The sequence below is a fragment of the Rhinatrema bivittatum genome, chromosome 2, assembly GCF_901001135.1.
Source record: "Rhinatrema bivittatum chromosome 2, aRhiBiv1.1, whole genome shotgun sequence".
Lineage (NCBI taxonomy): Eukaryota > Metazoa > Chordata > Amphibia > Gymnophiona > Rhinatrematidae > Rhinatrema > Rhinatrema bivittatum.
In genome coordinates this window covers 587,649,235-587,677,136 of record NC_042616.1, presented here as the reverse complement: position 1 = coordinate 587,677,136, position 27,902 = coordinate 587,649,235, and the positions used below count along the sequence as shown (strand labels likewise).

General features: G+C 43.2%; 1 protein-coding gene across 3 annotated transcripts in view; it reads left to right on the top strand.

The window, feature by feature from the left end:
- Positions 1-5,438, top strand: part of LOC115085254 (myosin regulatory light chain 2, smooth muscle minor isoform) — a 49,666-nt gene extending 44,228 nt beyond the window's left edge. For all 3 annotated transcript variants that reach the window (XM_029591065.1, XM_029591063.1, XM_029591064.1), the window contains exon 4: positions 4,959-5,438. In XM_029591065.1, coding sequence (XP_029446925.1) covers positions 4,959-5,131 — 173 coding nt within the window. In that variant the 3' untranslated portion in view covers positions 5,132-5,438. The remainder of the gene's footprint in view (positions 1-4,958) is intronic.
- The last annotated feature ends 22,464 nt before the right edge of the window (positions 5,439-27,902 follow it).

Genomic DNA, 27,902 nt, shown 5'->3' with positions numbered 1-27,902 from the left:
GCAATGTTCTAATACATATTAACTAAGTCTACGACAGGCTAGTGTAGGAATTATAATTTGGAAATTTTCACATGATAATATCTTAGTAAAAGTACTTACATTCTCTCTTTAATCTATTACTCATTCTGTAATTATTTGGCATTCTTGTTGTAGTTCTCTTCATTCTGATGTTTTTAAACTGTTACATGCATTTTTTAATAGCCATGTTTTCAGCTCACATTTAAATCTTTCTGGTATTAGATGTAACATCTCTGGTAGAGAATTACAACACTTTGGACCCATTATGGAAAATGCACCATCTTATTTTATTTGTCAGATTTTCTATACCACTGTTCAGACAGGCCATCACAACGGTTTACATTTTTAAGAAAGATATAAGATAAAAGCGTATAAAAAAATATAAAACCCTTAGTCATAAAATATAATCAATGAGGTAGAGTAAAAGATACAGGTCTAGCATTAAAATAAATCACTTTAAAATAGTATATATAAAAGAACTAGTTATAAAATGAATATTAAAAGCTAATCTCATTTTCTGACCATGTAAGCCTTCCCAAACAGGTTTTTAGATCCTGTTTAAACTTCTTGAAGTCAGATTACAATCTCAAGTCTGCAGGTAACTCGTTCCACAATTTAGGTCTAGATGTGTACTCTGTATTGTAGGCACAGTCAATAGTCCTTTATTTTGAGATCTTAGTGTTCAGTGAGGGGTGTGGTTGTAGTATCATGCCTTTTTAAAAAAAATTTGGATCAGTGCTTCCATTTCACATGGCCATCTTGGGTGAGGATGTCACTTTCTCCCAACCTCTTATTTCTAATCTGAAGTTTTTAAATGATTTCTCTGGGCTCCTATGTCGCAGAAGCATGAACCTTATTGGCAAGCTAGGAAGCCCAGCTGTCAGCAATATAAATGCTTGTGACAATGTTCATTTCTAAGAGATGTGACTTTAGAAGGCTTATTGCATTACAAAAACATGCCAGACCATAAGTATAGATCAGAGGGAACTAAGCAGACTTCAGGGGCACCTAAATTTTCATGCTGACAAAAAACTAAATAGAATAATTTCAAGAAAATGCAGAAAAATGTTATGCTTTTAAATGCAACTTTCTGCAGACTTAGCCCAAGTCCTGTAATTCATTTTTTTTGGTCATTGACAGTTGCATTCTCCTATAGGAATTTTCTATTCATGGATGTGTCTTTCAGCAGAGTAGAAAATTACCAGGCTCCTAAAAAATTGCCACCTGCCACTGGCCCAGGCCTAGGAGAAGCTAATGCAGCCTAGGGCTGATTTTCTCTGCACAGGGGAGAGACAAATATGCAAATATAGCCCTGGCCTGAAATTGGAGACTGAGGTATACCTGTTTAAATCTATGTAACCTCTACCATTATTCTGTATGTGTGGATGATCCTGCAGTACACAAGGCTATCATTTTGTCTGTTCCTTTATTTCATGTTCTGCTTTTTTCAAACTCGTCAAAATGCATTACCTTCAAGTATAGTAGTTTTTAAGTAAAAATTTTTAGGAGAAATGAACTCTAGAACAGTGGTTCCCAGCCTTTTTTTTTATGCCACAGCACATCCAGTGGTGGATTCACTTTGTGGCACATCGGCTTCCCTCCACGCACCTACCTCCTTATATCATCCCCCTTCCTTCCGCAAGCATCTCCCCATCTCTTCCTAGTTATTTGACTTTCTTGCTAATTATGAGCCTTCATGAACTGCTCTACTTTTTGAGGCTCATCTGCCTATCAAGTGGTCTTTTTTTTTTTAAATTTTAAATGTGTAGCATCAACTGCCCCTTTGAGGTTTGGATGGAAAGATTTAGATTCCATAAATTGTTACAGGACTGGCTTTTTGAACAAGTTTGTAAAATATCGAAAGTGTGTGTATCTATTGAGGGCAATTCTGTCTTCCTATAATTGGATGAGCTTATGCTGGTCTCTTATATTGGTTGTCATGATTTCTTTTCTATAATGTTTCGTAATGCTTTAATTTTGTAATTTGCCTGGTTTTTCAAAAGGTGAGAAATTAAGTATGGAAAATGTCCTCCCCCACCTCCCTTGGCAGACCATCTTTCCTCCCTGCCATCTTCTTTAAGATCATCTCCATTGGGTGAGCAGCACTCCTTACCTGCCACTGATGCCTCCTAAGTAGCTTCCTGCTGAAGTTGGAAACACATGGGGCACAGTTTCAACTTCTGCCACCTCCCCTGTCAGCTTCCTGTTGAAATAAGAAAGGACTGCTCGCTCATTCCTGCTGGTAGGAGGCATTCATGTAGGGGAAATAGAGGACGAATTTGCTGCCAGCCATGGTAGCTATGACCTGCTCCTATCTCTTTGGGAGGGGACCAAAATTGTGTGCTGCAGCACACAGATTCAGAGCCTATGATATAGATTGGGTATGCCCTGGAAGTATGTCTGAGTTCTGAGTATGGGATGAGTGTTGGAGATTCTTCGAGTGGTCCCAGAGAAGAGCTTAAAGCCTTGGTTTCCTGTTTTCTTTTTGCCATGGAGGCAGGGGGTCCCCAAAAAACACTTCTAGGTGCAGATGCCTGGATTCTATTAGAGTCCTAGGAGGAACCATGGACACAGCTTTGTTCAAACAAGTACCTGCCATGAAAAAAACCCATGACTAATATTAATCATTTATAGCCCTGAGTCCACCTGGTTTTGTCATGGGTCAAGCTGAAGGTGTTAGTTTTTCTTTTGTGTTTCCTGGAGCTGCTGAAATTCTAAGGGCTATGCTACTATAGAGCCTGATTATAAGGTGCACTGGGATGTGCACATAGTTTGTGTGTGCAGACTTTACTCCGAATGCATTATGGAGTTGTGTGCTTTAAACTGTGTGCACAAATTAGCTCCCATGTTAATGTGAAGGCATTAGCTATTACTCCCTAAATCAGAGAGGTACATAAACTTAACACATGCTTCTAGAAATTAAACTCTGATCAGAGCTAGAGTAGAGTTACTTGAAATGATGTTAGTCTATGGAGCTCAGGCCAGAGTTCATGGTATGAGAGTCCTGATTGGAATTGATGCACATAAAACAATTTATGTGCAGAAAATGATCATTTGTACACAAAGTAAGCTTTCTGCACAGAAGACATGATTTCTGTGCAGAAAATTATTTTATGCAGGCTAAGCATGTCTTAAGAACATAAGATATGCCATATTGAATCAGACCAAGGGTCTATCCGGCCTAGTATCCGGTCTCCAACCGTGGCCAATCCAAGTCACCAGTACCTGGCAAGTAGCCAAACATTAAATAGATCCAATGCTACTAATATCAGCAATGAGCAATGGCTATTCCCTATTGATTGACAGCAGTTTATGGCCTTCTCCAGGAACTTATCCTAACCTTTAACCCCAGCTACACTAAATGGCTTAACCACATCCTCTGGTAATGAATTCCAGAACTTAATTAGGCATTGAATAAAAAGAATTACTTTGAATTGTTTTAAATGTGCTACTTGCGAACTTTATGGAGTGCCCCCAATTATCACAAAAAACAGGTTCCAAAAAATATCAAATACAACTTAAACCTTTTTCAAAACTTTTAAGAGAAAAACTAACCCTCAGGGTTATAGAGTTTGTGTTTTGGAAATTTGGACCAGCAGATGAGAGCCTTTGTACCTATTTTCTAACACCGTTTGTAGCCCCATTGCAAGGCAATAGACAAGTTGAACCTTGGCACTTTGAAATATATCTGAAGCTGTTTGGTTTTTTTCCCTGTTTTTTTGGAACCTGTTTTACATTTAACTTGCCACTGCTTAAGCTTTTTCCTATTTTCTTCAGATGGATCCGCCTTTCAATTTTTGAAGGAAGAGTTTTTGACTAATAGCTTCTTTCACTTTTTAACCATATTGGCAATCGTTTGGCCTTCCTTGCATTTTTCTTAATGTTTGGAATATATCTGGACTGCACTTCTGAGATGGTATTTAACAATGTCCACGCCTATTGTACACAACCTTTTGTAGCTGCATCTTTATGGGGTTTGGTTTTTTTTCTATCTTTCTCATTTTATCAAGGTTTCCCTTTTGAAAGTTTAGTTTTAAAGCTGTGGATTTACTTATTGTGTCCCCCTTCAGTCATTCAAATTTGATCATATTATAATCACTACTGCCAAACAGCTCCTCCACTGTTACTTCTCTCACCAAATCCTGTACTCCACTAAGAATTAGATCTAAAATAACTCCTCCTCCTCATCTTTACAGGTTTGTGTTAATGTGCTTTTTTTTAAACTCCTGTATCGTTAGCCATTAGTTTACTGCTATAAAATATGTACTGAATTTCAGTGCACAAAGTTAATGCACAGCTTGTTCCTTTAGCCCTGTAGGGAGTTAGGAATTTCTACCCAAGGCTATCTGTCAGCATTGCTATAATTTGGAACCTGTGACTTATCTGTTATGTGGCCACTGTTAATTGTTACTGCTGGTGCTGTCAGAAGATAAAATAGTTTAACAAATTGGAACACTACTTCTGTTTTGTGAGACTCTTTGTGAATCCCAGGCATGGGTTTAATAGAAGAGGTATTCTGGAAAGGAGAATGAAGTTTCACTTTGGGGATGGCAGTTGGAAAGTTTAAAAACAAAATCATTTTCCCCTTTGTGACCATCCCTGTACCGCAGAGCAATGTACTCTGTGGCCCTTTGTGCCAGATCCAAGCCAACATCTTGGACTGTTTTTCTGAATTCAGAGATGGTACCAGGACAGCAAACCCATGCTGCTAGAACACTTTCATATGCCTAAGCAGGGGCTACAGTTAGACAAAATACCCAGCAAAAATAAAGAATCCAAAATGACAAGACAAAACAAAAGCAAAAATGTGTAATAAAAATCTGAAAAATATACAAAAGAACCTTGCATAATTTTGTTAAACACATAATTGAAGGCAAAACTTTTTTCCTGAAATTTGGCTAGTAACTTTTTTTTTTAATTTTCTATTCTGTTTGTTACAGGTTTCGTTCAAGAAGATTATCTAAGAGAGCTGCTTACCACAATGGGAGACCGGTTTACAGATGAGGAAGTTGATGAACTGTTCAGGGAGGCACCAATTGACAAGAAAGGCAACTTCAATTATATTGAATTTACTCGCATCCTAAAACATGGAGCAAAGGACAAGGATGACTGAAGAGAACTCCGGCATGCAATCTCAGATATTTACCTCCATTCATTTCTGTTTCTTTTCCTGATAGAACTTGTTGCATGCATTTTTAGCTCTGCAGTTTCTGCCTTTCTCTGTATTTATGGATTTATGCAGGCTGCACTGGCACACTTATACCCATATAATCGGCTTGGCAAAAGTGAGGATGTAATTCTATTATGTAATGCAAAAGATTTGGAAAATCGGTATAAATGGAAATCCAGGAAAATTCTGGTTAAACTGGATCTTTACATTTTTGTAATAAACCTTTTGGAATAAAGTACTATGAATCAAATTGTCTCATTCTTGCAAACCATAGAACAAATTTGGCATGAGAGCAAAGAATTGTTTAGTTGTGGGGTGAAACATAACTTCACTGATCAGCTTATGTTTTTATGGCAGAAAATAGTGTAGGGATGAGACTAAAACCAGTCTTTTCAAATCTGATTTGTTACATGTAACAAAACAGAACCTACTCCATACTATGTCTAGAAGCCATGAGGCATCTTCAAAATTATTGAAAATAGATGTGAGAGGGAGAGTAACTTTTATATTAAAGAGGGAAACAAAATCTGTGATTGTGGAAGGAGGGGCTCAGCCAGATTATGATAGTGCCTGTACAGGAGCACCCAGTGTGAGATTGTGTCCTAAAGAATGTTCCATGTCTGTACTTCGAAGTCTGAATCTAGAAAGTGAAACTCCGCACAACACTGCCAAACTGTATACAGCCATGAATGTTGAAAGTGTCTACGCTGTAGATAGTGAAAATTATGGACTTGACTTGAGCTGTTTTCAAGTGCTTCCTGACTTTTAGCACCTGTTTTTATTTCATTTTCTAGTTAAAATCATGTTACCTTTTTAATTGGATGAGATGACACGATCACACCATGTGCTGCGGCCAGTACAATGATACAGCGAACAGGGACAGCAATCTGGTTTAATTGAATAGCTAATGATATGCTAATGCATCGGGAGTTAAAAATAAAAAGCAAAAACTGTAAAATGTGCATTCGGCTCAGGCCGAACACACATTGTAACACAGGAAGGTAGAGGGGAGCTGTCACTGACAACTGCAGGCAACTACTGCTGCCACATAGATAAATCGGTATTTATCTGGCACCAGGAAGCAGTTGCCAGATAAGTAGTTCTTATCTGTATATCTGGTTGGGTCATGGCTACTTAGCCAACTAAGTAGCATGACCATATGCATGACTTTACCATCACACATTGTCTTGACAATGTGTGATGGTAAATGGAGCTCTCTCTGAAGAGAGGGATGTTTTAAGTGGTGAACCGCAAGGATCGGTGTTGGGACCGGTCCTGTTCAATATATTTGTGAGCGACATTGCGGATGGGTTTGTCTTTTTGCGGATGACACTAAGATCTGCAACAGAGTGGACACGCCGGAAGGAGTGGAGAGAATGAGACGGGATTTAAGGAAGATGGAAGAGTGGTCGAAGATATGGCAGCTGAGATTCAATGCCAAGAAGTGCAGAGTCATGCATATGGGGAGTGGAAATCCAAATGAACTGTATTCGATGGGGGGAGAAGGGCTGATGTGCACGGAGCAGGAAGAGAGACCTTGGGGTGATAGTGTCTAACGATATGAAGTCTGTGAAACAATGTGACAAGGCGATAGCAAAAGCCAGAAGAATGCTGGGCTGCATAGAGGAATATCGAGTAAGAAAAGGGAAGTGATTATACCCTTGTACAGGTCCTTGGTGAGGCCTCACCTGGAGTACTGTGTTCAGTTCTGGAGACTTTATCTACAAAGAGACAAGGACAAGATGGAAGCGGTACAGAGAAGGGCGACCAGGAAGGTGGAGGGTCTTCATCAGATGACATACGAGGAGAGATTGAGCAATCTAAATATGTACTCCCTGGAGGAAAGGAGGAGCAGGGGTGATATGATTCAGACTTCCAGATACTTGAAAAACTTTAACGATCCAAAGACAACGACAAACCTTTTCCATCAAAAAAATCAGCAGAACCAGAGGTCACGAACTGAGGCTCCAGGGAGGAAGACTAAGAACCAATGTCAGGAAGTATTTCTTCACAGAAAGGGTGGTGGATGCCTGGAATGCCCTTCCGCAGGAAGTGGTGAAGTCTAAAACTGTGAACAACTTCAAAAGGACGTGGGATAAACACTGTGGATCCATCAAGTCTAGAGGGCGTGAATAAAGAGGAGGCATTCAAACACTGCACGGAGCGGCAGTAGCCACAGAGGCATTCATGGAGCGGGATGCCAGTGGCCAGTAGTTGGTGTTCCACCTTCACGGAGCGGAAGGATGGAGGGCTGCCATCTCAAAAAAACAAAATAAAAACAGGGGTGGGTAAGAGTATGGGGGGTAAGGGTGTAGCCTGCTTGTTACAGCGGTTGCTACCCCTAATTGAGCTGGACGTTCACTTGGATGCAGATATGGCGCTGCTCTCTAAATTGGTGGAGGGGAATTAGGGCTGGAGGGTACTAGAAGCCAATAGTAACAGGTGGGAGAGAAAAAAAGGGGGAAAAAATGGATAAAGTGCGTAGCTTGCTGGGCAGACTGGATGGGCCGTTTGGTCTTCTGCCGTCATTTCTATGTTTCTGTTTCTATGTTCTCAGCCTTCTAAGAGATTAACTCACTACCAGAGTGAATTATACAGGTCATGTGCTGCCCATGGAGCAAGCTGTGTTTCTAGCATAGGGGACCCATTCTGCTGTGCATGTGACACTTTTTTATATGGGGCCGCCTCTTGCAGATTTAATCTCGGGCCTTCAGGTTCCTCCATTTCAGCTTTCAACTCACTCATCGTCCATCTTTAGCCTAGCCGTCTGACCCTCTTCATTGAGGGGGATGGTACCCAGGAGTTTCCCCTGTAGTATGGTTACCTCCCTGCATTGTTCTCTGGAATTTGCAATTATGCACCAGGTCACTTGTGCTATGAAGAGGTCCGTGTAGAGTGGTTTACCACTGGTATAGGATCCATCCCTGCTGGCCATCAGGCCTCTACTCTAAAGCAACCAAGGATGGCTTTGGATGCCTTGGATTTCCTCTCTATCCTACTTCCTCTGAATCCCCTATGGCAGGGGTGGCCAACTCCAGTCCTCAAGCGCTGCAAACTGGTCTGGACAGGATATCCACAATGCATACAAAGGAGGCACTGCAGCCAAATTTCTCTCATGCATATTCATTGTGGATATCCTAAAATCCATTTCTGTTTCTCTTGAGGATCTGAGTCTGTCACCCTGCTTTAAGGGACCATGCTAGCGCAAATCTTTTGATTCCCCTGGAGAAAGGGAAGTGCTCTTTTGAGAAGGGCTTCTTGGGCTTTAGATTCTTCCATAAGAAAGAGCTTACTGCTCTTATTACTCAAATTGTTTTTCTCAAGATGACACTCTAAGAGTAATCAAGGCAGAGAGATCAATATTTTGTTTGGGTTTGTTTGTTTTTTTAGCCCTTGAAAGCCTTTCTGCATCATAAAGCTTTAAAACACATGGTGTTGGAATGGGAATTCTCTCAGGGAGACTTAAGGGAAGTAAAATTATGAACAAATTTTACCCCCCTGGTATCAGCTGTAACACAAGACTAAGTAGAAGGTGGTATGGCTCTCAAGGACTTGCAGGATCAAAAGATTGAAGCCCTCCTAAAAAGGGCCTCATCAGTGGTAGCACTGGCTGCAGTAGGATGTTACTGCTTGGTCTGCTGAGCCGCCAGAGTCAACACATTTGGAAATGGATGTGGCCATTTTGGTAGACTCCGTATGACCTTTTCAGGGTCTCCTCATTTATTGGCCCCTGTAGTTTTATATAATTGGGTCACAGATACTGCATCCAAAGCCTGTTTCAGTAAGCTGCACTTAAGGCCAAGGAAGCATTGCCCCTTATGTTGGAGTCACTTTCATTGTAGGAATTGCTCATTTTGGGGGGCTGAGAAGCCAAGGACTGACACATCTCAATGAGATTCAGGGGGTTCCTTCTGAAGTAGTTCCAGTGGGTGGTTGCCTTCAGTGGTTCTATTGGGATTGGACCTACATTAGCCTGAACCAGTGGGGCCTAGATATTGTGCAGAAGGAATATTCCTGGAAGTTTGATTTCCCCTTACACATTGCTAGGAGAGAACTGATAACTATCTAGAAAAACTTCGGACTGGAATCCAAGAGTCCTGTCCTGATGGAGGCCCAGGGAATATACTCTGTTTTGTGTTACGGCGGTTACTACCCCAAACCAAATAAGCCTGATACTTCACTTTCAATGCATATCCAGCAGAGCTCTCCGCTTCAACGGCAGGGGAGAAGAAAAAAGGGTTCGCACTCACAAAGCGGGGAGTAGCTGGCTTGTTACGGCGGTTACTACCCCAAACCAAATGTGCCTGATACTTCACTTTCGATGCATATCCAGCATGGCTCTCTGCTTCAACGGCAGGGGAGAAGAAAAACAACCAATAAGGGCTGTATAACATAGTCTGGGAAAAAACAAATGAGCATGGGTGTAACTTGCTTATTGCGGCGGTTACTACCCCTAACTAATCAAGCTAGATATTTCACTTGGATGCAGCTCCATCACTGCTCTCTACATTAATGGTGGGGGAGGAAGGGAAATAGAACCAAGAGCTAAGAGAAACAGATAAGTATGAGAGAGAAAATGTGTGAAGCTTGCTGGGCAGACTGGATGGGCCGTTTGGTCTTCTGCCGTCATTTCTATGTTTCAAAGGAGAGCAGGTCCTTATGCCCTATCTCAAACCTGAAACGGGTTAACAAGTGCCTCCTGCTTCTCTTTTTCTTAATGGACTCTTCATGCTGTTAGTGGCAGTAAAGAAAAGGTCTTGCAACCCTGGACCTGGCAGAGGTTTATTTTCATAGTCTCATTTAAGAAGATCATTAATGATTTCTCTGTTCAGGGACTATATTTCCAGTTTAAGGCTTTGCCATATGGACTCAGTACAACCCTACAAATCTTCACCAAGTTGTGATGGTGGCCCATTGCAGAGAAGCCATCATGGCACATCCCTGCCTAGTTGATTGGCTCCTCAGGGCCAAATCAGTCCAAGATAACCAGTTTCCATCTTCCAGCATTTCCCAGGTCTAAGTGCCTAGATTGGGCTGTAACTTCTCAAAGAGCAAGCTATGCCCTTACAAATTCTTAGGAGCCCAGTTTTATGTGAAAATGTTTTACCATAAAATATGGCATAAGTATGAGCATTTCAGTTTCAGAAGGTGCCCAAAGTGTGGGAGTATTTCCTATTTAAGGGGCTTATGGCAGCTACCTTGAACTTAGTTCCATGGGCTGAGTTCATATGTTGGCCCATTGGTCCCCCAAATCTCAGAATTATGAAAGTCGTCTGCCTGTGCTGCTCCTGGTAAGGGACAGCCTGAAGGGGTGGGTAACACCCTTGATTTTTTTTTTTTAAATGAATTTGGTGGTTTCCCCCTGGATTGCTGTAATCTCACCTTTGACTAAAGTGGGTTGGGGTGCTCACTGTAATGATCAGGTGCCTCAGCGCTGAGGAAGCCTTTTGGTGCATTAAAAGGCTATAAACCAGGACTATTAGCCTAGCTTTGGTACAGTTCATCCTATTAAAGAAAGGAAGGGGTGTGTGTGTGTTGGGGGGGGGGGGGGGGGGGGTTGTAACACGAAGAGAATGTGAAATATTAAATCAAAATTACTTTTACTCTGGCTGAACACATAGCTGGGCTGAGATGGAGCTAAGCTGCAGCAGTGGTGTGAGCGCCAGAGCTGTGGAGGTTATGTTGAGGGGCAGTTGCAGATAGGACTGCAAGTGGGAGATGGAGGGGGGTCTTGGCACTCTTCCTGCAGTTCTCCAGATGATGAAAAAGGTTTTGGTTGCTGCTGGTAGGGTCGCGTAGTCTCTCCCACAGTACTGGCATAGGTCCACTGCCCTCAGTTGTAGCAGAGTTGGGGAAGCTTCTACAATTGTGAGGCTCATTGTATCACCCGGGGGCATTGGGAGAACCTCCACTGCTAGGGAAGTAAATGTGGTGCAGCAGTGCCATGGTTAAAAAAAAAAAAAAAAAAAAAAAGTTAAAAAAAAATGCAACAAAGATAAATAAAATTATAAAAGCATATGGTCCAAGGTTGAGGAGGGCCCCTGACAGTCTTTAAATTCCAGGTACAAAGATGGTAATCTTGGCACAAATGTAGAAAACAGCTTAAAATATAATAAAGTATATTAATCCATCAGAGGACATCGGGCTGGGTGTTGGGAAGATTGGGTTAGACTGCAGTGGGGGGTTTTAAAGTTCAAAAACAGTGGCAATTTCAGTGCCCTTGAAAATACAACAAAATAAAAACAACATACAAAGGACCATCAGGACAGAGGCAGAGCACCTTTAAATCAGCCCTATTTTTAGAAAAAGTAAACTTAAATATCAGGTAAAATTATTCTATTTTGAGCTAAAATGAGGCAAAATAAAAATTAAAAACAGCAAAACCCATATCATACATCTTAAAATCTAATAACCATGTTCAGATGGAAACATTTTAAAAAACTGAATTTATTGTATTGACTTCATTCTGTACAAAATAGCTAATCCGGTTTAGGGGTAACTTTAAACATGACTTGGCAGAATTCCAAACAGTTTGAAGCAGCAAAAGAAGCCATCTTGTAAGCAACCAGCTGGCCAAAATAACAAGGTGAAGTGGCTGGCAGAGGGACCCAGAAGCTGCGCTGTGATAGTCTTCCCTGAGAGTTTTGGTGGCAATTAATTTTGTTACCTAAAATTCACATCCATTATTTCCACGTAAAGCAGGGAGGGGCGTGTTAAAGAATTGATACCACCCTGAGTGCCATTTTAAAAGATCTCTGGCTTCTATTTTTTTTTCAATGACATCAGGAGAGCAAGTTCTTTAGTGACAGAACTTTAGGAGAGTGACAGTTGACAATGAAAAAAGCAGGAGAGTTTAACTTTTGCTCTTTCATAGTCTACTCTAGTGTCACTGCTTACAGTAAAGCACAGAGGGAATAAGAAAACACAATAGAATGAATGAGTTAAATTGATTTTAGAGCTATTCTTTTCCCTTAACGTTAGAAACATCAGAGTTAAGTGGTGGAGTAGCTGAAGTTAAAGCTGAAAATGTGGGCATCTTTTATTCAGCTTAGAGAGCTGTATCAACTTTCCAGATTTGTTATATTGCAAAACAAAATCATTGACTCTCTCCATATTGCACAGTATTACTTTATATTTGACCAGCATACAAATTATTCAAAGATAATGTGCATAAACTTTAAAACTCCCTAATTTCTTCTTCATACATGTCCAAAGTATCGCAGCCTACAAAGAATCCAATTTTTTTGAAAACCGATATGATCAGTGGAACTGTGGTCTAATGTGGGTGTTAGTGGTGTTGACTTCTTTAGTCTTTCCTCATAGGGGAGCTGTTCCATTCCCTTTATCATTTTGGTCACCCTTCTCCTTTTGTAGTTCTTCCATGTTGAAGACTGGTTGGTATTGGAACACGTCTATAATTATTTTAAAATCACCGAGTCCAAATTTTTTTTGAGACAATATCCTTGTCTAACTCCACAAATCGAAGTGAACGCAAACAATCCTACAATTAATGTGATCACTTCTAAATACACTGGTACCTGCTTTTCAAAATAGTGTGAAAATAGAGAATATGATAAACTTGAATCCGGAAAACCATATAATTAACACTATATGCCAATTTCAGCACTAAAACCCCTAATACAAACAATAGCCCCTCTCATTGCTCTCAAAACATACCGGTTATAGTTCTTCAGGAAGTGTCAATCAAGTCCATCTAATCACTCTAGCCACATCCGCTAACAGCTATCTGTCAAGCCACGTACACTAACAGCAGTAGAGGAGATGAAGATTCATTTCCACTAAGTTCAAGCTAAGTGTACACTTACCGCAAATGTCTAGCTAGACTGAAACTGACAGAATTACAGAGAAAAGCAGAGAGACAGAGAAAGAAAGAGAGTAAAGAGATACTAAAAGAGCAAATATAAACAATTCACTGATATAAGTAAAGAGCACACAATACAGGAAATTTGTGACTTACAGAGACTGGAAAGTTCATGGAAAGAGCCAGTAAGGAAAGAAAAGATTAAACATAGACATACAGAGACAAACAAAAAAAATCACCACCTTTCCTTTCCTTACCTGTAACCTAAGAATGGGTGATCTGGTCCTGCTGTACCTGAAAACATAATTCAAACACAAAGACTCACATTTCTTTACATAACACTATTTAATATATTCTTTATAGAGAAAATATTACAGATAACAAAATATACTTATCTGATTAGTTTATTATAGAGTTAGGAGAACCAGTTCTCAACAGGGTCAGGGAGTTATATAAAAAACAAAGAAACATTGAGTCAGTGTTGCTAATTCATAGTGTAAGCGCAAAGCTTTCACAAATTGCTGCTTCTTTCTAACTTGCAATTGTTTCAATTGTTACGACCTGCCCGCGGACAGACCCTCCACCTACTGCCGTTTCGCTGCCATGAGTCCTCGTCGGCCCGACGCTGTGGGATCCTCTCTGGCAGCCTGGGCTGCCCTGGATCGCGCTGCTGCCGCTGACTCTGCTTTTGCGGCGGAGAGGATGCTGCCGGGATTCCCTCCGCGGCAGGAAGCCGCCGCTGCCTCCACCTGAGCGGCCTGTGTGCCACTGCCGAGATCTCCTTTGCGGCATGGAGCCGCTGTCCTCGTTCTGTTCGTGGCCCTGCTGTAGCCGCTGACTTCCTCCATACCTCCGGACTCTCCCTAGGTGCGGGTACGTGCCTCTTCAGCATATTTAAAGGGCCAGCAGCAGGAAAAGCCCTGCGGCCTCAATGGATGGTGTCATCCACCCTCGCCTGGATCAGCCCTATAAAAGGGCTCTGCTTCTTTCCCTCACGGTCTATGGATCTGGTCTTCACAGTGTCTGTGGTCTTCTTTCCGGTCCAGATCCTCCGTGATCTTCCTGCATATTGATGGCTCTTCGTTCCATGTTCTTAATGTTCCTGTTTTCCTTCATCCTGATGTTCCTGGTCTTGTTCCTCGTTGGAGCTCCTTCATCGCTTGTTCATTGTTCCTGATATTTCTGATGTTCCAGATGCCCTGATGGCCAGATGTCCTGATGTTTCCGTGTCCTGATGTTCCGATGTCCTGATGCTCCAGATGTCCCAGCGTCCAGATGTCCCTGACGTCCGATGTTCCAGTCCTGATTCCGACTTCATCTCCAGCTCTTTGTCCAGTTCCCGGGTTCCTCGTTTGTTCACCTTTCCTGGCGTGGTCCGTGAGCAGCCCATGGGGGGCTGTGTAGGGCACCTCATGGCACAAGGCCTACCTTCTCGTCTGCAGCGCAAGCCTCCAGAAGGCTCCTGCTTTTAATGCCAAGCTACTGAATCCTGAGTCTAGAATCATGTCCTGGTCTTCGGAGTTCATTGTGCCTGCTTCCGTCCATGCCCAGACCCTGCCAGAACCTGCTCTACTTCAGCGTTGTCCGTGACCACCACTGGCGGCTGTGTAGGGTGTGCCCTGGTGCAGGCCTCTCCTGAATATTCATCATGTCCTGGCTTCAAGTTCCACTATTTCATCTAGAGTGTGCTTCGCCTTCGGCGTGGTCTATGACCAGCCATGGGCGGCTGTGTAGGGCACACTGCGATGCAGAACCCACCCAGTACTTTCTCCTGAATCCTTGCCTAAGACCTCTAAGTATCCTGAATCTTTGCCTGAGACCTCCAAGTATCCTGAAACCTTGTCTGAGTCCTCCGAGTATCCTGAGTCTTCGTCTGAGCCTTCTGAGTATCCTGAGTCTACGACTGAGTCTTCTGAATATCCTGAGTCTACATCTGAGTCTTCTAGTTCCTGTCTCGTCTTGTTCCTGCTCTCAGCCTCCATCTGGCCTCATGCACTTGTCATTCCCAAGTGGCGGGTCCGGAAGGGCTATTGAGTGGCCGGAAGGCTACTCTTGAGACCAGCATTGCGTTGCTGGGTCTCATTGGTGCGTGTAGGTCCAGTGGAGGGCTGAGCCTGTCTTGTTCCTGTTCCAGAAATTCCTTGCCTTGTCTTTCCAGCCTTGTTCCTGCTCCGCCCATGCCGTACTCTCTCACCTCCCATGGTGTGTGTCTTGAGGCTCCTCCCTGAGCCATCCTGTGGTCCAAGGGCTCACAATCTCCCTTGAGAAAGTGATCGCTCCTCCGTGCTCGTAACATCAATAAATTGATCATTTTTGATAGTTAAGTTTAACTTTCATAATATTCCATCTGAATATATTTCTAAGTCTCTGTCTTCCCTCTCTACCTCTGGGAGACTGTCTGGGTGAGATCTGCCCCATATTTCCTTGGAGAATACCCAGCAGAAGGAAGAGCAGTCATATTTTTCCTCTCTCAGTTGGCACTTTGATAAAATCTGATAGTGACCCTCTTATTAACATCTGAAACCCTCTTAGTTGAAATTTCTCACTCAGCCACTAAAGCGGGAGAGTCACTACCGCAAAGTGTCCGATTGGTGAGACCAGTTTTACACAAAATTATAGAAAAAAGATTTTGATTATTTGATCAGAGGATCTGTACTTGGCACACAGTTTATACTGAGATTTCCACATAAATGTGTAGTGAAACATCATAATGTCAATTATGTATATTTTGAATCTTCTCAGTTGAGACTTTTCTTCGTCTCCCATGTTAATGATTAGCCTTTTATGATGACTCTGCTTTTGGAATAAGGTGTTGTTATGCCTCTCAGTTTTCATTTTCTTAATCCTAATTGCAATGCAAATTTTGTACTTTTTCTCTTTTGGTTTCCCTTCTTTTTTCTTATTATATGAGGTATGTGTATAGGGTACCATATTGCATCTAAAATGCATTCTTTTGGCTATATTGTATTACACATTATTCCTCTTTTTTTCTGTTACAAGGATGCTTGTGTTAAATTTATAAATTTAATCAAAATAAAAGGGGGGAGAAAAGAAAATGAACTAATCTGAAAAAATGAATACCCCTTCCAAAACAAAAAAAACCCCCAAAAAAATATACGGTAATTATTTTTCTGCACATCCCTAGTGATCAACACCCAAAGCTTCCTAAGGAACTTAATCTTTAGGACATTTTACAATAGAAAGATGAACATACTCTGAACAAAGAAAATGGAGATGTTATAGATGTTAACTTATAGATTGATGCCACCTTGTGGCTGATTTTTATATTTCACTGTTTCTACTTTCTACCTCTGTTGTTACTTTAACTTTCAGGCCGATAAAGTACAGTGCGTTCCGATACAGTACAGTGCGCTCTGATACAGTACAGTGCACTGTTAGCCTGCTATTGGACGCGCGTTTTCCCTTACCCCTTATTCAGTAAGGGGAGGAAAACGCGCGTCCAACCCGCGGCACCTAATAGCGCCCTCAACATGCATGTTGATGGCCCTATTAGGTATGGGCGCGGGATACAGAAAGTAAAATGTGCAGCCAATTTCTTCCGGCGCCGGGAAAGTGCACAGAAAAGCAGTAAAAACTGCTTTTCTGTGCACCCTCCGACTTAATATCATAGTGATATTAAGTCGGAGCTCCCGAAAAGTAAAAAAAAATATTTTTTTTTTTTAAATTTGAATTCGGCCCGCAGCTATCGGGCCGAAAACCAGACGCTCAATTTTGCCAGTGTCCGGTTTCCGAGCCCGTGGCTGTCAACGGGCTCGAGAACCGACGCCGGCAAAATTGAGCGTTGGCTGTCAAACCCGCTGACAGCCGCCGCTCCTGTCAAAAAGGACGCGCTAGTGTCCTTAGCACCTCCTTTTCCCCGTTTTTACCGCGTCACCTAATTTAAATACAGAATCGCGTGCACTGGCGAAGGGCCAGTGCGTGCGCCGGGAGAGCGGGCATTCGTCCGCTCTCCCGCGGACTTTACTGAATCGGCCTGTTTGTGAGTTGCTTGCTCATTAATACAATGCCACACTGTACCTGTTCACTAGCAGCTTTTGGTTGTCTTTATTTCTACATTGGAAACACCAGGTCTTATTCCCACAACAGTCATACAATAGGTTTCTAGAGCTCATGGGTCCATGCAGGGATCCAAATAGCTTCTGGGCCTCTGAGCCTTTCAAATTCTGGGAACACTCTCCAGCATTCCATCATCCTCTTTGAATTCCCTGAGGATCAGTCTGGATCCTCAGGGGCAGGGCTACACACCAAGTTATGAGCTGCCTGGTTTTACCTGTATCTGAACCATGCTGTGACATAGCACACAGCATACCAGGCCCGAACTGAGCAGACTCCAGTTCCAGGCTGGTCAAGGCATCCTTTGCACTAACACCCATATAGGACAATCATACTCAGAATGGAAAAGAGATGCTTTTTGTGTGTGGCTCTCTCCCATACAGGGCGTGCACAATCACAAAGGGATTTAGGTACCTAGTGTGTGCGGATCTTTCCCAAACATGGTGTGCACTAGGGATGTTTCGTTTCAAACAAATTTAAAAAATGCAATGAATAAGGGCATCTTGTTTCATTCAGGGGCCCCAAAATGAATCGGGGACACCCCCAAATGAAAGAAACGTTATTCATTACATTTGTTTGAAATTAATGCATTGGGCCTAAATCTAGGCCCGAAGCCGGGGCCTCACTTAAAGCATAGGCTGAGGCCCAAAGTAGCAGCTGCGGTCTATGCCTTAGAGCAAGACTGGTGCCTCAGCCTAGGCCTAGACCCAAAGCTCGGCTTTGCCTAAGGCATAGCCCAAGGCCCATGGCCTAAGCCCAAGCATGATGCCGGGGACTCTTACTTGATTTCCCGAGGGTATCTGATGGTAAAGCTGGGTCATGGGTCCTGAAGCCTGGGCCTAGGCCGAAGCCCGGGCCCAGGCCCAACGCCCTGATTTGGACCAGAGGCTGGGTCCAGATGCCTGGGCATTGGCCTAAGCCAGGGCCTGGACCCAGGCCCAATGCCATGACCTGCCCCAGAGGCCGGGTTTCGGCCTATGCAACAGCCCGGAACCAGGCCCGACAACATGACCTGGCCTGGAGGCCATGTCCCGACGCCTGGGCCTCGGCCTCAAGTCATTGCCATACATCGAAATGGCACTGTCCAGTGGGGTGAATGAGGTGGAGTTATTTAACTCCTGTGCAACTCCAGCGGATGGTGTCAGAAGAAAGAAGAGGATAAGAACATAAGAACATGCCATACTGGGTCAGACCAAGAGTCCATCAAGCCCAGCATCCTGTTTCGAACAGTGGCCAATCCAGGCCATAAGAATCTGGCAAGTACCCAAACACTAAGTCTATTTCATGTTACTGTTGCTAGTAATAGCAGTGGCTATTTTCTAAGTCAAATTAATTAATAGCAGGTAATGGACTTCTCCTCCAAGAACTTATCCAATCCTTTTTTAAACACAGCTATACTAACTGCACTAACCACATCCTCTGGCAACAAATTCCAGAGTTTAATTGTGCGTTGAGTAAAAAAGAACTTTCTCTGATTAGTTTTAAATGTGCCACATGCTAACTTCATGGAGTGCCCCGTAGTCTTTCTATTATCCGAAAGACTAAATAACCGATTCACATTTACCCGTTCTAGACCTCTCATGATTTTAAACATCTCTATCATATCCCCCCTCAGCCGTCTCTTCTCCAAGCTGAAAAGTCCTAACCTCTTTAGTCTTTCCTCATAGGGGAGCTGTTCCATCCCCTTTATCATTTTGGTCGCCCTTCTCTGTACCTTCTCCATCGCAACTATATCTTTTTTGAGATGTGGCGACCAGAATTGTACACCGTCGTCAAGGTACGGTCTCACCATGGAGCGATACAGAGGCATTATGACATTTTCTGTTTTATTCACCATTCCCTTTCTAATAATTCCCAACATTCTGTTTGCTTTTTTGATTGCCACAGCACACTGAACCGATAATTTCCATGTGTTATCCACTATGATGCCGAGATCTCTTTCTTGGGTGGCAGCTCCTAATATGGAACCTAACATTGTGTAACTATAACATGGGTTATTTTTCCCTATATGCATCACCTTGCACTTATCAACATTAAATTTCATCTGCCATTTGGATGCCCAATTTTCCAGTCTCACAAGGTGTTCCTGCAATTTATCATAATCTGCTTGTGATTTAACTACTCTGAACAATTTTGTATCATCTGCAAATTTGATGACCTCACTCGTTGTATTTCTTTCCAGATCATTTATAAATATATTGAAAAGTAAAAGTCCCAATACAGATCCCTGAGGCATTCCACTGCCCATTCCCTTCCACTGAGAAAATTGTCCGTTTAATCCTGCTCTCTGTTTCCTGTCTTTTAGCCAGTTTGTAATCCATGAAAGGACATCACCACCTATCCCATGACTTTTTACTTTTTCTAGAAGCCTCTCATGAGGAACTTTGACAAATGCCTTCTGAAAATCCCAATATACTACATCAACCCGTTCACCTTTATCTACATGTTTATTAACTCCTCCAAAAAGTGAAGCAGATTTGTGAGGCAAGACTTGCCTTTGGTAAAGCCATGCTGACTTTGTTCCATTACACCATGTCTTTCTATATGTTCTGTGATTTTGATATTTAGAACACTTTCCACTATTTTTCCTGGCACTGAAGTCAGGCTAACTGGTCTGTAGTTTCCTGGATTGCCCCTGGAGCCCTTTTTAAATATTGGTGTTACATTAGCCACCCTCTAGTCTTCAGGTACAATCGATGATTTTAATGATAGATTACAAATTTTTACTAATAGGTCTGAAATTTCATTTTTGAGTTGCTTCAGAACCCTGGGGTGTATACCATCCGGTCCAGGTGATTTACTACTCTTCAGTTTGTCAATCAGGCCTACCACAACTTCTAGGTTCACCATGATTTGATTCAGTCCATCTGAATCATTACCCATGAAAACCTTCTCTGGTACAAGTATCTCCCCAACATCCTCTTCAGTAAACGCAGAAGCAAAGAAATCATTTAATCTTTCCGCGATGGCCTTGTCTTCTCTAAGTGCCCCTTTAACCTCTCGATCATCTAACGGTCCAACTGACTCCCTCACAGGCTTTCTGCTTCGGATATATTTTAAAAAGTTTTTACTGTGAGTTTTTTCCTCTACGGCCAACTTCTTTTCAAATTCTCTCTTAGCCTGTCTTATCAATGTCTTACATTTAAGCTGTGTATAATGCATTCCCTGTATCACCTTTTACAATGTGCTTCTGCTGTCTTTATCTCTCAATTACCTTCTCCCCTATGACCTCTTGATTTGATTACAATGCTTTCCACATACTACCGTCACTATGTGCTCTTGTTAATTTTCCCTCATCTGCTTCCAATTGAGGAACCTTCGTTCCCTGTAAATAGTTACCCAGTTACTGTTTGTTGATGTTTATTTCTTGTATGCAAAGTTTACTGTTCTATGTAATGGCAGTGCCAAAAGTTCTGTATAATGACACTGTCAAAAAGTTTTAGTTATCTGTAAACCGATACGATGTGCAAACGGCTATCGGTATATAAAAACCTATAAATAAAATAAAAATAAATAAATTTAACTTGCCAACGCTTATGCATTATCCTATTTTCTTCTGTTGGATCCTTCTTCCAATTTTTAAATGAAGATCTGTTGGCTAAATTAGCTTCTTTCACCTCCCTTTTTAACCATGCCGGTAATCATTTTGCCTTCCTTCCACCTTTCTTAATGACGAGGGAGCAGCGCAAGGCCTGGGCTCTGGGCCTGGGCCTGGGCCTGACCTGAGGCTGAGGCCCAGGCATCAAGACTTGGCTTCCAGGCCAGGCCCTGGCATTGGGTCTAGGTCCCGGCATCGGGACCCGGCCTCCAGCCTGGTTTGCGGTTCATCTGACCTAGGCCAAGACCCAGGCTTTGGTACCCAGTCTCTGGGTCAGATGGCAGCATCAGGCCTGGATCCAGGCTTCATACTAGGCTGAGGCCCCGGCATCAGGACCTGACCTCCGGACCAGGCCCCAGTGTCGGTCCTGGGTTTGGACTGGGCCTAGGCCTCACTGGCGGATCTTCTCCGGAGCGGATAAGTGGGGGCTAGATGGGATTCTGGGCCTGGCATTTTTCTGGGCAGGCAGGCCCCATCTTCGATTTTTAGCTGTTTTTAGTTTTTAGGTTTTTTTTTTTAATTGCTTGTTTCTTTTTTTTCTCAAATGACAGGAATCAAGCAATCCACGAACCAAAATTCGTGGGGAAAAAAAATCTTCGGAAAACAAAAAAAAAAATATTTTTCCCCTGCATGTCTCTAGCATGCACACTCAGCAGAGGAGAAGCTGTGGGCCAAAGTAATAGCTTAGATAATTGAAGGGCTATCTCCCTATTCCAAATTGGCAAGCTTACATAAATGCTATTGGGAGTGGTCATCTTTGCTATTTTCTGCTTGAAATGTCCTTGTATAAGAAGGGTATGATCTAGGGTGACTCCAAAGTAAACAGGGAGGAAGAGTGGTAATGGTTAAAAGCAATGTTATAAGAGCCAGGGAAGGCAGGGTTCAATTCCCATTTCTCCTACAGACACTCCCTGTGATGTTGGGCAAGCCTCAGGAACCCACTGAAAAGGAAAATTGGTTCTTACCTACTAATTTTAATTCTAGCAAATGGAGACAGAGAAAATTTCACTGACACTGTACGTAATGCAGTGTGCCACCTGCAGTCCCTCAGTATTGACCTGTACCCAAGCCAAGATGATAAAGGAACCCCAAAACTTTAACAGTAAACTCCTCTGAACTTTTAGGAGGATGGCGATGCTGTAACAACTGGAAAACTGTGTCCCAGAAATTAAGGTAAACAAACAGCATGGAGAACCATTAAGACCTCTGCATTACATACAAACTATCAGAATGAGCAGCCGAATCTCCCATTCTCAATGGGCAGGTCTCTAGACTGATCTATGATACTAAAGGAACAAAAATTAGCAGGTAAGAACTAATTTTCCTTTCCAGTCTATACCCAGATCAGTCCAGACTCCTGGGAATGCACTTAAGCACCCCTAAACTGGGTGGGACCCAGAGAGTTCCCCTCGCCGAATACTCTCACCAAAGCCCATGGGTGTCAGAGCCCTGACATCCAAGCAATAGTGTCTGGCGAAGGTGTGCAGTGACTTTCAAGTCACCGCCCTGCAAATCTCCTGTGGAAATACCTGCTGAGCCTCAGCCCAAGTATACATCAAGTAAGCTCTCAAACCTTCAGGCACTGTTTGACCCTTACACATATATGGGTTAATGTGAAACAGTTATTTAGTCTTTTGGATAATAGAAAGACTAGGGGGCACTCCATGAAGTTAGCATGTGGTACATTTAAAACAAATCGGAGAAAATTCTTTTTCACTCAACACACAATTAAACTCTGGAATTTGTTGCCAGAGAATATGGTTAGTGCAGTTAGTGTAGCTGTGTTTAAAAAAGGATTGGATAGGTTCTTGGAGGAGATGTCCATTACCTGCTATTAATTAAGTTGACTTAGAAAATAGCCACTGCTATTACTAGCCACAGTAGCATGAAATAGACTTAGTGTTTGGGTACTAGCCAGGTTCTTATGGCCTGGATTGGCCACTGTTTAAAACAGGATGCTGGGCTTGATGGACCCTTGGTCTGACCCAGTAGGGCATGTTCTTATGTTCTTACATTGAATCAATTGCCTTTTTAAGCCAATGCACAATTGAGCTTTAGAAGCTTGACACTCCTTCTTTGGACAATCCACAAAACAAAAGGTGATCTGATCTACAAAAAGCGATCTGATCTACAAACTCATTAGAAATGGTTTTATTCTGAGTATTATGTATTTTTATTTGTATTAGAATGTGTATACATTGATTGTATTTTCATTGGATTTTGTTGTGACCCACTCTGGCCAGATATGGTATCTGCTGAGTGGTATATTAGAAATGAGAAATAAATAAATAGTAACTTTCAGATACTTCAACAATGCTTGCCTCACATCCAAGAGCCTAAAATCTCTATTGAATGAGTGCAGAGGAATCCCAATCTGGAAAGGCCGGAAGTTCCACAGTCTGATTAACATGGAACGCCAAAAGCCCCTTAGGTAAAAAAGAGGGTACCATTCATAACGACATATCTGATTCTGAAATCTACAGAAATAGATCTCAGTACAACAAAGCCTAGTTCTTAGAAATCCTCCTGGCCAAACAAATAGCCACCAGGAAAACTACCTTGAGAGATTGCCTTCCTCAGTGGTTCAAACAGAGCCTCACACAAACCCTTAGGCACCAGATTAAGATTCAAAGAAGACAGACAGGTCTTCCTCACTGGAGAGACTGCAAATTCCTCGCTCCCCAAAGAAAATGGTTGACATCCGGATGCTACTCGGTTGCGACAAATGGAGAATAACCCTGTACCTGACCTCGAAGACAGCTCAAAGCTGCCACATGTACTCTAAGAGAGTTAAAGGCCAAACCCTTGATTAAATCCCCCTAAAGAAAAGATAAAATATGCAATACAGTAGCTTGAAAAGACTGCACCCTGTAGCGATACACCAAGATTCGAAAACTTTCCAAACCTGCACATGCACCAAAGATGTGGGAGTTCACCTGGCCTGCAACAAGGTGGTAATAACAGGTTTGGGATATCCATTGTGTCTCAGCCATCACCTTTCAAAAGCCAGGCTGACAGACAAAAGTAAGATGCTTGGTCTGAAAAAACTGGGCCCTGGCGAAGAAGATTTGGCAGATGTCCGAACCTCAGCAGTCTGTCTATCACCATGTTGATGAGATCTGTAAACCATGGATGGTGTGGCCACTTTGGAGCCACCAGAATCACTTCCCGTGGATATTTCTCTATCCACCATACCACCTTCCCCAACAGATGTCATGGACGAAAAAGATAACGCCTCAAAGCCATGGCAGAACCAGAGCTCTTCACTATGTTCTTTTCACTATCTGTAAAAATGAGATGCCTTGGTGTTTTGTCTGGTCACCATTAGATCCATATGAGGTAAACCCCATCTGTTGCGAACAAGATGCATTGCCACATCTGACAGCTCCCACTCTCCAGGGCCTAAAATCTTCTGACTTAGAAAATCATCCAGAACATTGTAAACCCTAGCAATGTGAGACACCGCTATTCACTCCAAGTGCTGCTCCATCCAGAGAATCAATTCCTGAGCCTCCTGAGCTACCAACTGACTCTTGGTTCCTCCCTGTTGGTTGATGTAAGCCACCGCTGTGGCATTGTCTGAAAGGATTCTCACCGGATGACCATGCAAATGTGGCAGAAAGCAAACATAGTGCACTGCACTGCTCTCATCTCTAACCAATTGATAGACCAAGAAGCCTCTTCCTTCAACCACTGGCCCTGCACCGCCAAATCCTGACACACTGCTCCCCAGCCAGAAAGACTGGCATTGATGGTGATTATCACATAATCTGGAAACTCCAATTCCGCACTACGTTCCAGATTGGCTCAAAGAAGCTACCATGAAAGACTGTCCCTGCCTTACCCCTTGAATGGAAGGGGAAGATGAAACTCCTCCAACAATGGATTCCACCAAGAGAGAAAAGCCCTCTGAAGAGGCTGCATGTGAGTGAATGCCCAAGGCACCAAGGCCAACATCAAAACCACAGAACCTAAGACTTGCAAATAGTCCCAAACCTTGGGCACTGTAAGCTCCAACAGGTGATGAACCTGACCCTACGACTTCAATATCCTCTCTTCCTTGAGGAATCCTCTTCCCAGTTGCATGTCGAATTGAGCTCCTAGAATAAGATGACTCTTCATAAGATTCACCACCCAGCCTAACAACTGCAACTGTTGCAGAACCTTCTGTACAGACTGCTGACAGAGGGCTTCCAACTTCATCCGGATGAGCCAGTCATCCAGGCACGGATGAATCAGCACCCCCTTCTGTCATAAAGCTGTCGCCATCACCCCTATCGCCCCAGATGGAAGAATCAAAATTGAAAATGTTTCCCTAAGATCATGAACTCAGATACCACTTATGTTCTAGTCAGATGGCTATATGCAGATAAGCCTCCATCAGATCTAGAGACGCCAAAAACTCCTCTTTGTGCATGGTTGCAATGATCAACCCGAGTTTCCACATGAAAATAAGGAACTCTGAGAGCCTTGTTCACCTTTTTCAAGTCCAGAATTGGGTGAAACAACCCCTCTTTCTTTGGCATCATGAGATAGATGGAATACCTCCTAGTTCCTCTCGTGAAACCAGCACAATAGCTCTCAGTTGCCTTAAGTGTTCCACCATTCCTTGAACCTCGATGCATTTGGCGAGTGGAGCACAAGGGGACAAAAGGTAAGTGTCTTGAATGGGATGAACAAACTTTAAAATATGGCTGTCTTTTACCACATTTAAGTCCCACTGGTCCATGGTAATTTTGGCCCACTCCTCGAAAAAGAGCGCCAGATACCCTCTAACCAGAGTGGACCGGCCTTGCCTCATTGTGAGGCTTTTGCTCCCCCTGCACTGGTACCAGAGTTGTCCCAGGATGGCCTCCTGCGACCCCGAAAGGACTGACCCCAGGCTTGAGTTTTGGCTGCGGCCTGCTTCTGAAGACCCTCAGAACCTTTAAACTGGCTAAATCCTCTGTTATCTTGAAACCAAGCTTGAACAGGAAAAGATTTTCTGTCCTTCAGCATATCTTCTGGTAGCTTATGCACCTTGGATTCTCCCAGATGTTTCATCATCTGCTCCAGGTCCTCTCTAAATAAAAGCTTTCCCTTAAAAGGAAGAGCACCCAGCTGACATTTGGACCACACATCCACTGACCAGTTACGCAGTCAAAACAATCTCCTAGCTGACACTACAGACATCATAATCCTGAAGGACGTCCTGATAAGGTCATAGAAGGTATTCATCCCATATGCCACTTTCTGAGCTGCTGCTCTTGACATAGCTTGTGTCTCCTGTAGATGCTGGAACCGATGCTGACAAGCCCTCTGCATAAGACTGCTGCAACCACTGCTCTTATGTCTAGGGCCGAAACCTCAAAAGCTCCAGCTTGTGATCCTGCACATCCCTCAAGGCTGCAGCACCCGCTACCAGAATGGTGGTCTTCTTGGGTGACTGCTGAAACTGAAGCATCAACTTTAGGGAAAGCTAAAGGCTCCAAAATCTTCTCTGATAATGAACAAAGCTTCAACATAGCTCTACCAACCCTCAAGCAGGATTCAGGGCTGTTCCACTCTCAAATTATCAACTTCTTCACTGACTTGTGGAAAGGGAAGGCCTTCACTGGACCATATAAACCGTCCAAAATGGGATGCGCTCCCTGCAAGTCAGACTCCTTCTGTGAGACCTTGATTCCCAGCTCTTGGATCACATGCGTAATTAAAGACCATTGTTCCTCTCTGCAGAAAAGCTGCACCACTTTGGGATCATCTCCCTCAGTCACAGGGACCTCTTCATCTATAACCTCAGTATCCACCATATTAGGCACATCCGGTAAAGCGCCCATATCTGCGGGTGCCCCAAGAGCCGCATCAGGATCCTCGGAGTCATCAGTGTGACCCGCATATCACCAGATGGCAAAAAAAGGCCCAAAGCCCATTGCACACCCTCTGTACACATCTTTTTGGAAGGAGCCAACTGTACCGCTGTGGACCTGGACCAGGACTTCACCTCCGACCTAGCCTCGTAATCTCCTGCAGTTTTTCTGGATAAATAAGCCTTGTGAATCAGGAGAATAAAATTAATAGAAAAAGGATGGGACTCCTTAGAGTCCCGATCCAGGGGGGAATCCTCAGCAAACAAAATGACCCGGAATCAGAGGAAAACTCTCTATTTCAGAATCTCCTCAATTTCCCACAGTGCTGGTCCCAGCAGGAGAAAGTGTCGGGGGAGATCTCCCTGCCTCTCCTGCTGCTGCTGATGGCCCTGCTGCAGGACACAAAATCCCGCACTAGTGTGGCATGAACTGCCTCGTGCCATAACACGTGGTCTGGAGCCGCGAGCCTGCCATTCCAGGAATTTACTTGTGTCAGGGTGTAACTGCTGGACACTAGCCCTGCACCTCCCGAGCGCTGCAGCCACCGACCATCTGAAACTCTGACACGCACCAGCAAAGGAAAAAGACAAAGGCTTTTTTTCCCAGTAAGCTTTAAAGAGCCAGTACCAGCAAAGCCAGAAAAAAAATATTTCCCTGCTCTTCAGGCTTGCTGTGCAGAGCTCTCAGCCGGTCTCATTACTACCTCGTGGGGGATGAGGTATCTCTGGACCACCAGATGTCCACCCAGTGGAACCTCTGGACGAGTTAACAGAAGGGTCACCAATCCCCTGCTCGTCTGCTGAAAGCAGGGGGGATGGCCCACCAGGACCATACAACTCTCTGGGAGGATGTAGAAATTGTCCTTTAAATTCTTTTTTTTTTTTTTTTAAATCTCTCCAAATTGCAGGAGACAGAGATATACTGGACTGCAGATGGCACACTGGATTATGTACAGTGTCAGTGAAACTTTGTCTGCTGGCACTGATGCAAAACCCAGGAGTCTGGGCTGATATGAGTAGTATATACTGGAAGGTGAATTTTCAAAAGGTTGTGTGCAGAAAAATTAGCAGATACATATGTATATGCATATTTTATAAAGCTCAGATATACATGTGTAAATAGGATTCATGCATGCAAAAAAGGGTGTTCTGGGGCAGGGCTAGCTTATAACAGACTTGTGCGTGCAGATTTGGCAGCTTGCTCGCATATACAGTATTTGCATCTGCTCATTATCTGGCATAAGTGATATTAAAAGTGTTTATTGTGTATGTTGTACTGATTGGGTGGAAGGTCTGGGAGAACTGGGGAGAGTTCAAGCTGAAGAAAACTAGGAGGGTCTTGATGACCTGCACGTGGACTGGGCAAACTGGTGGA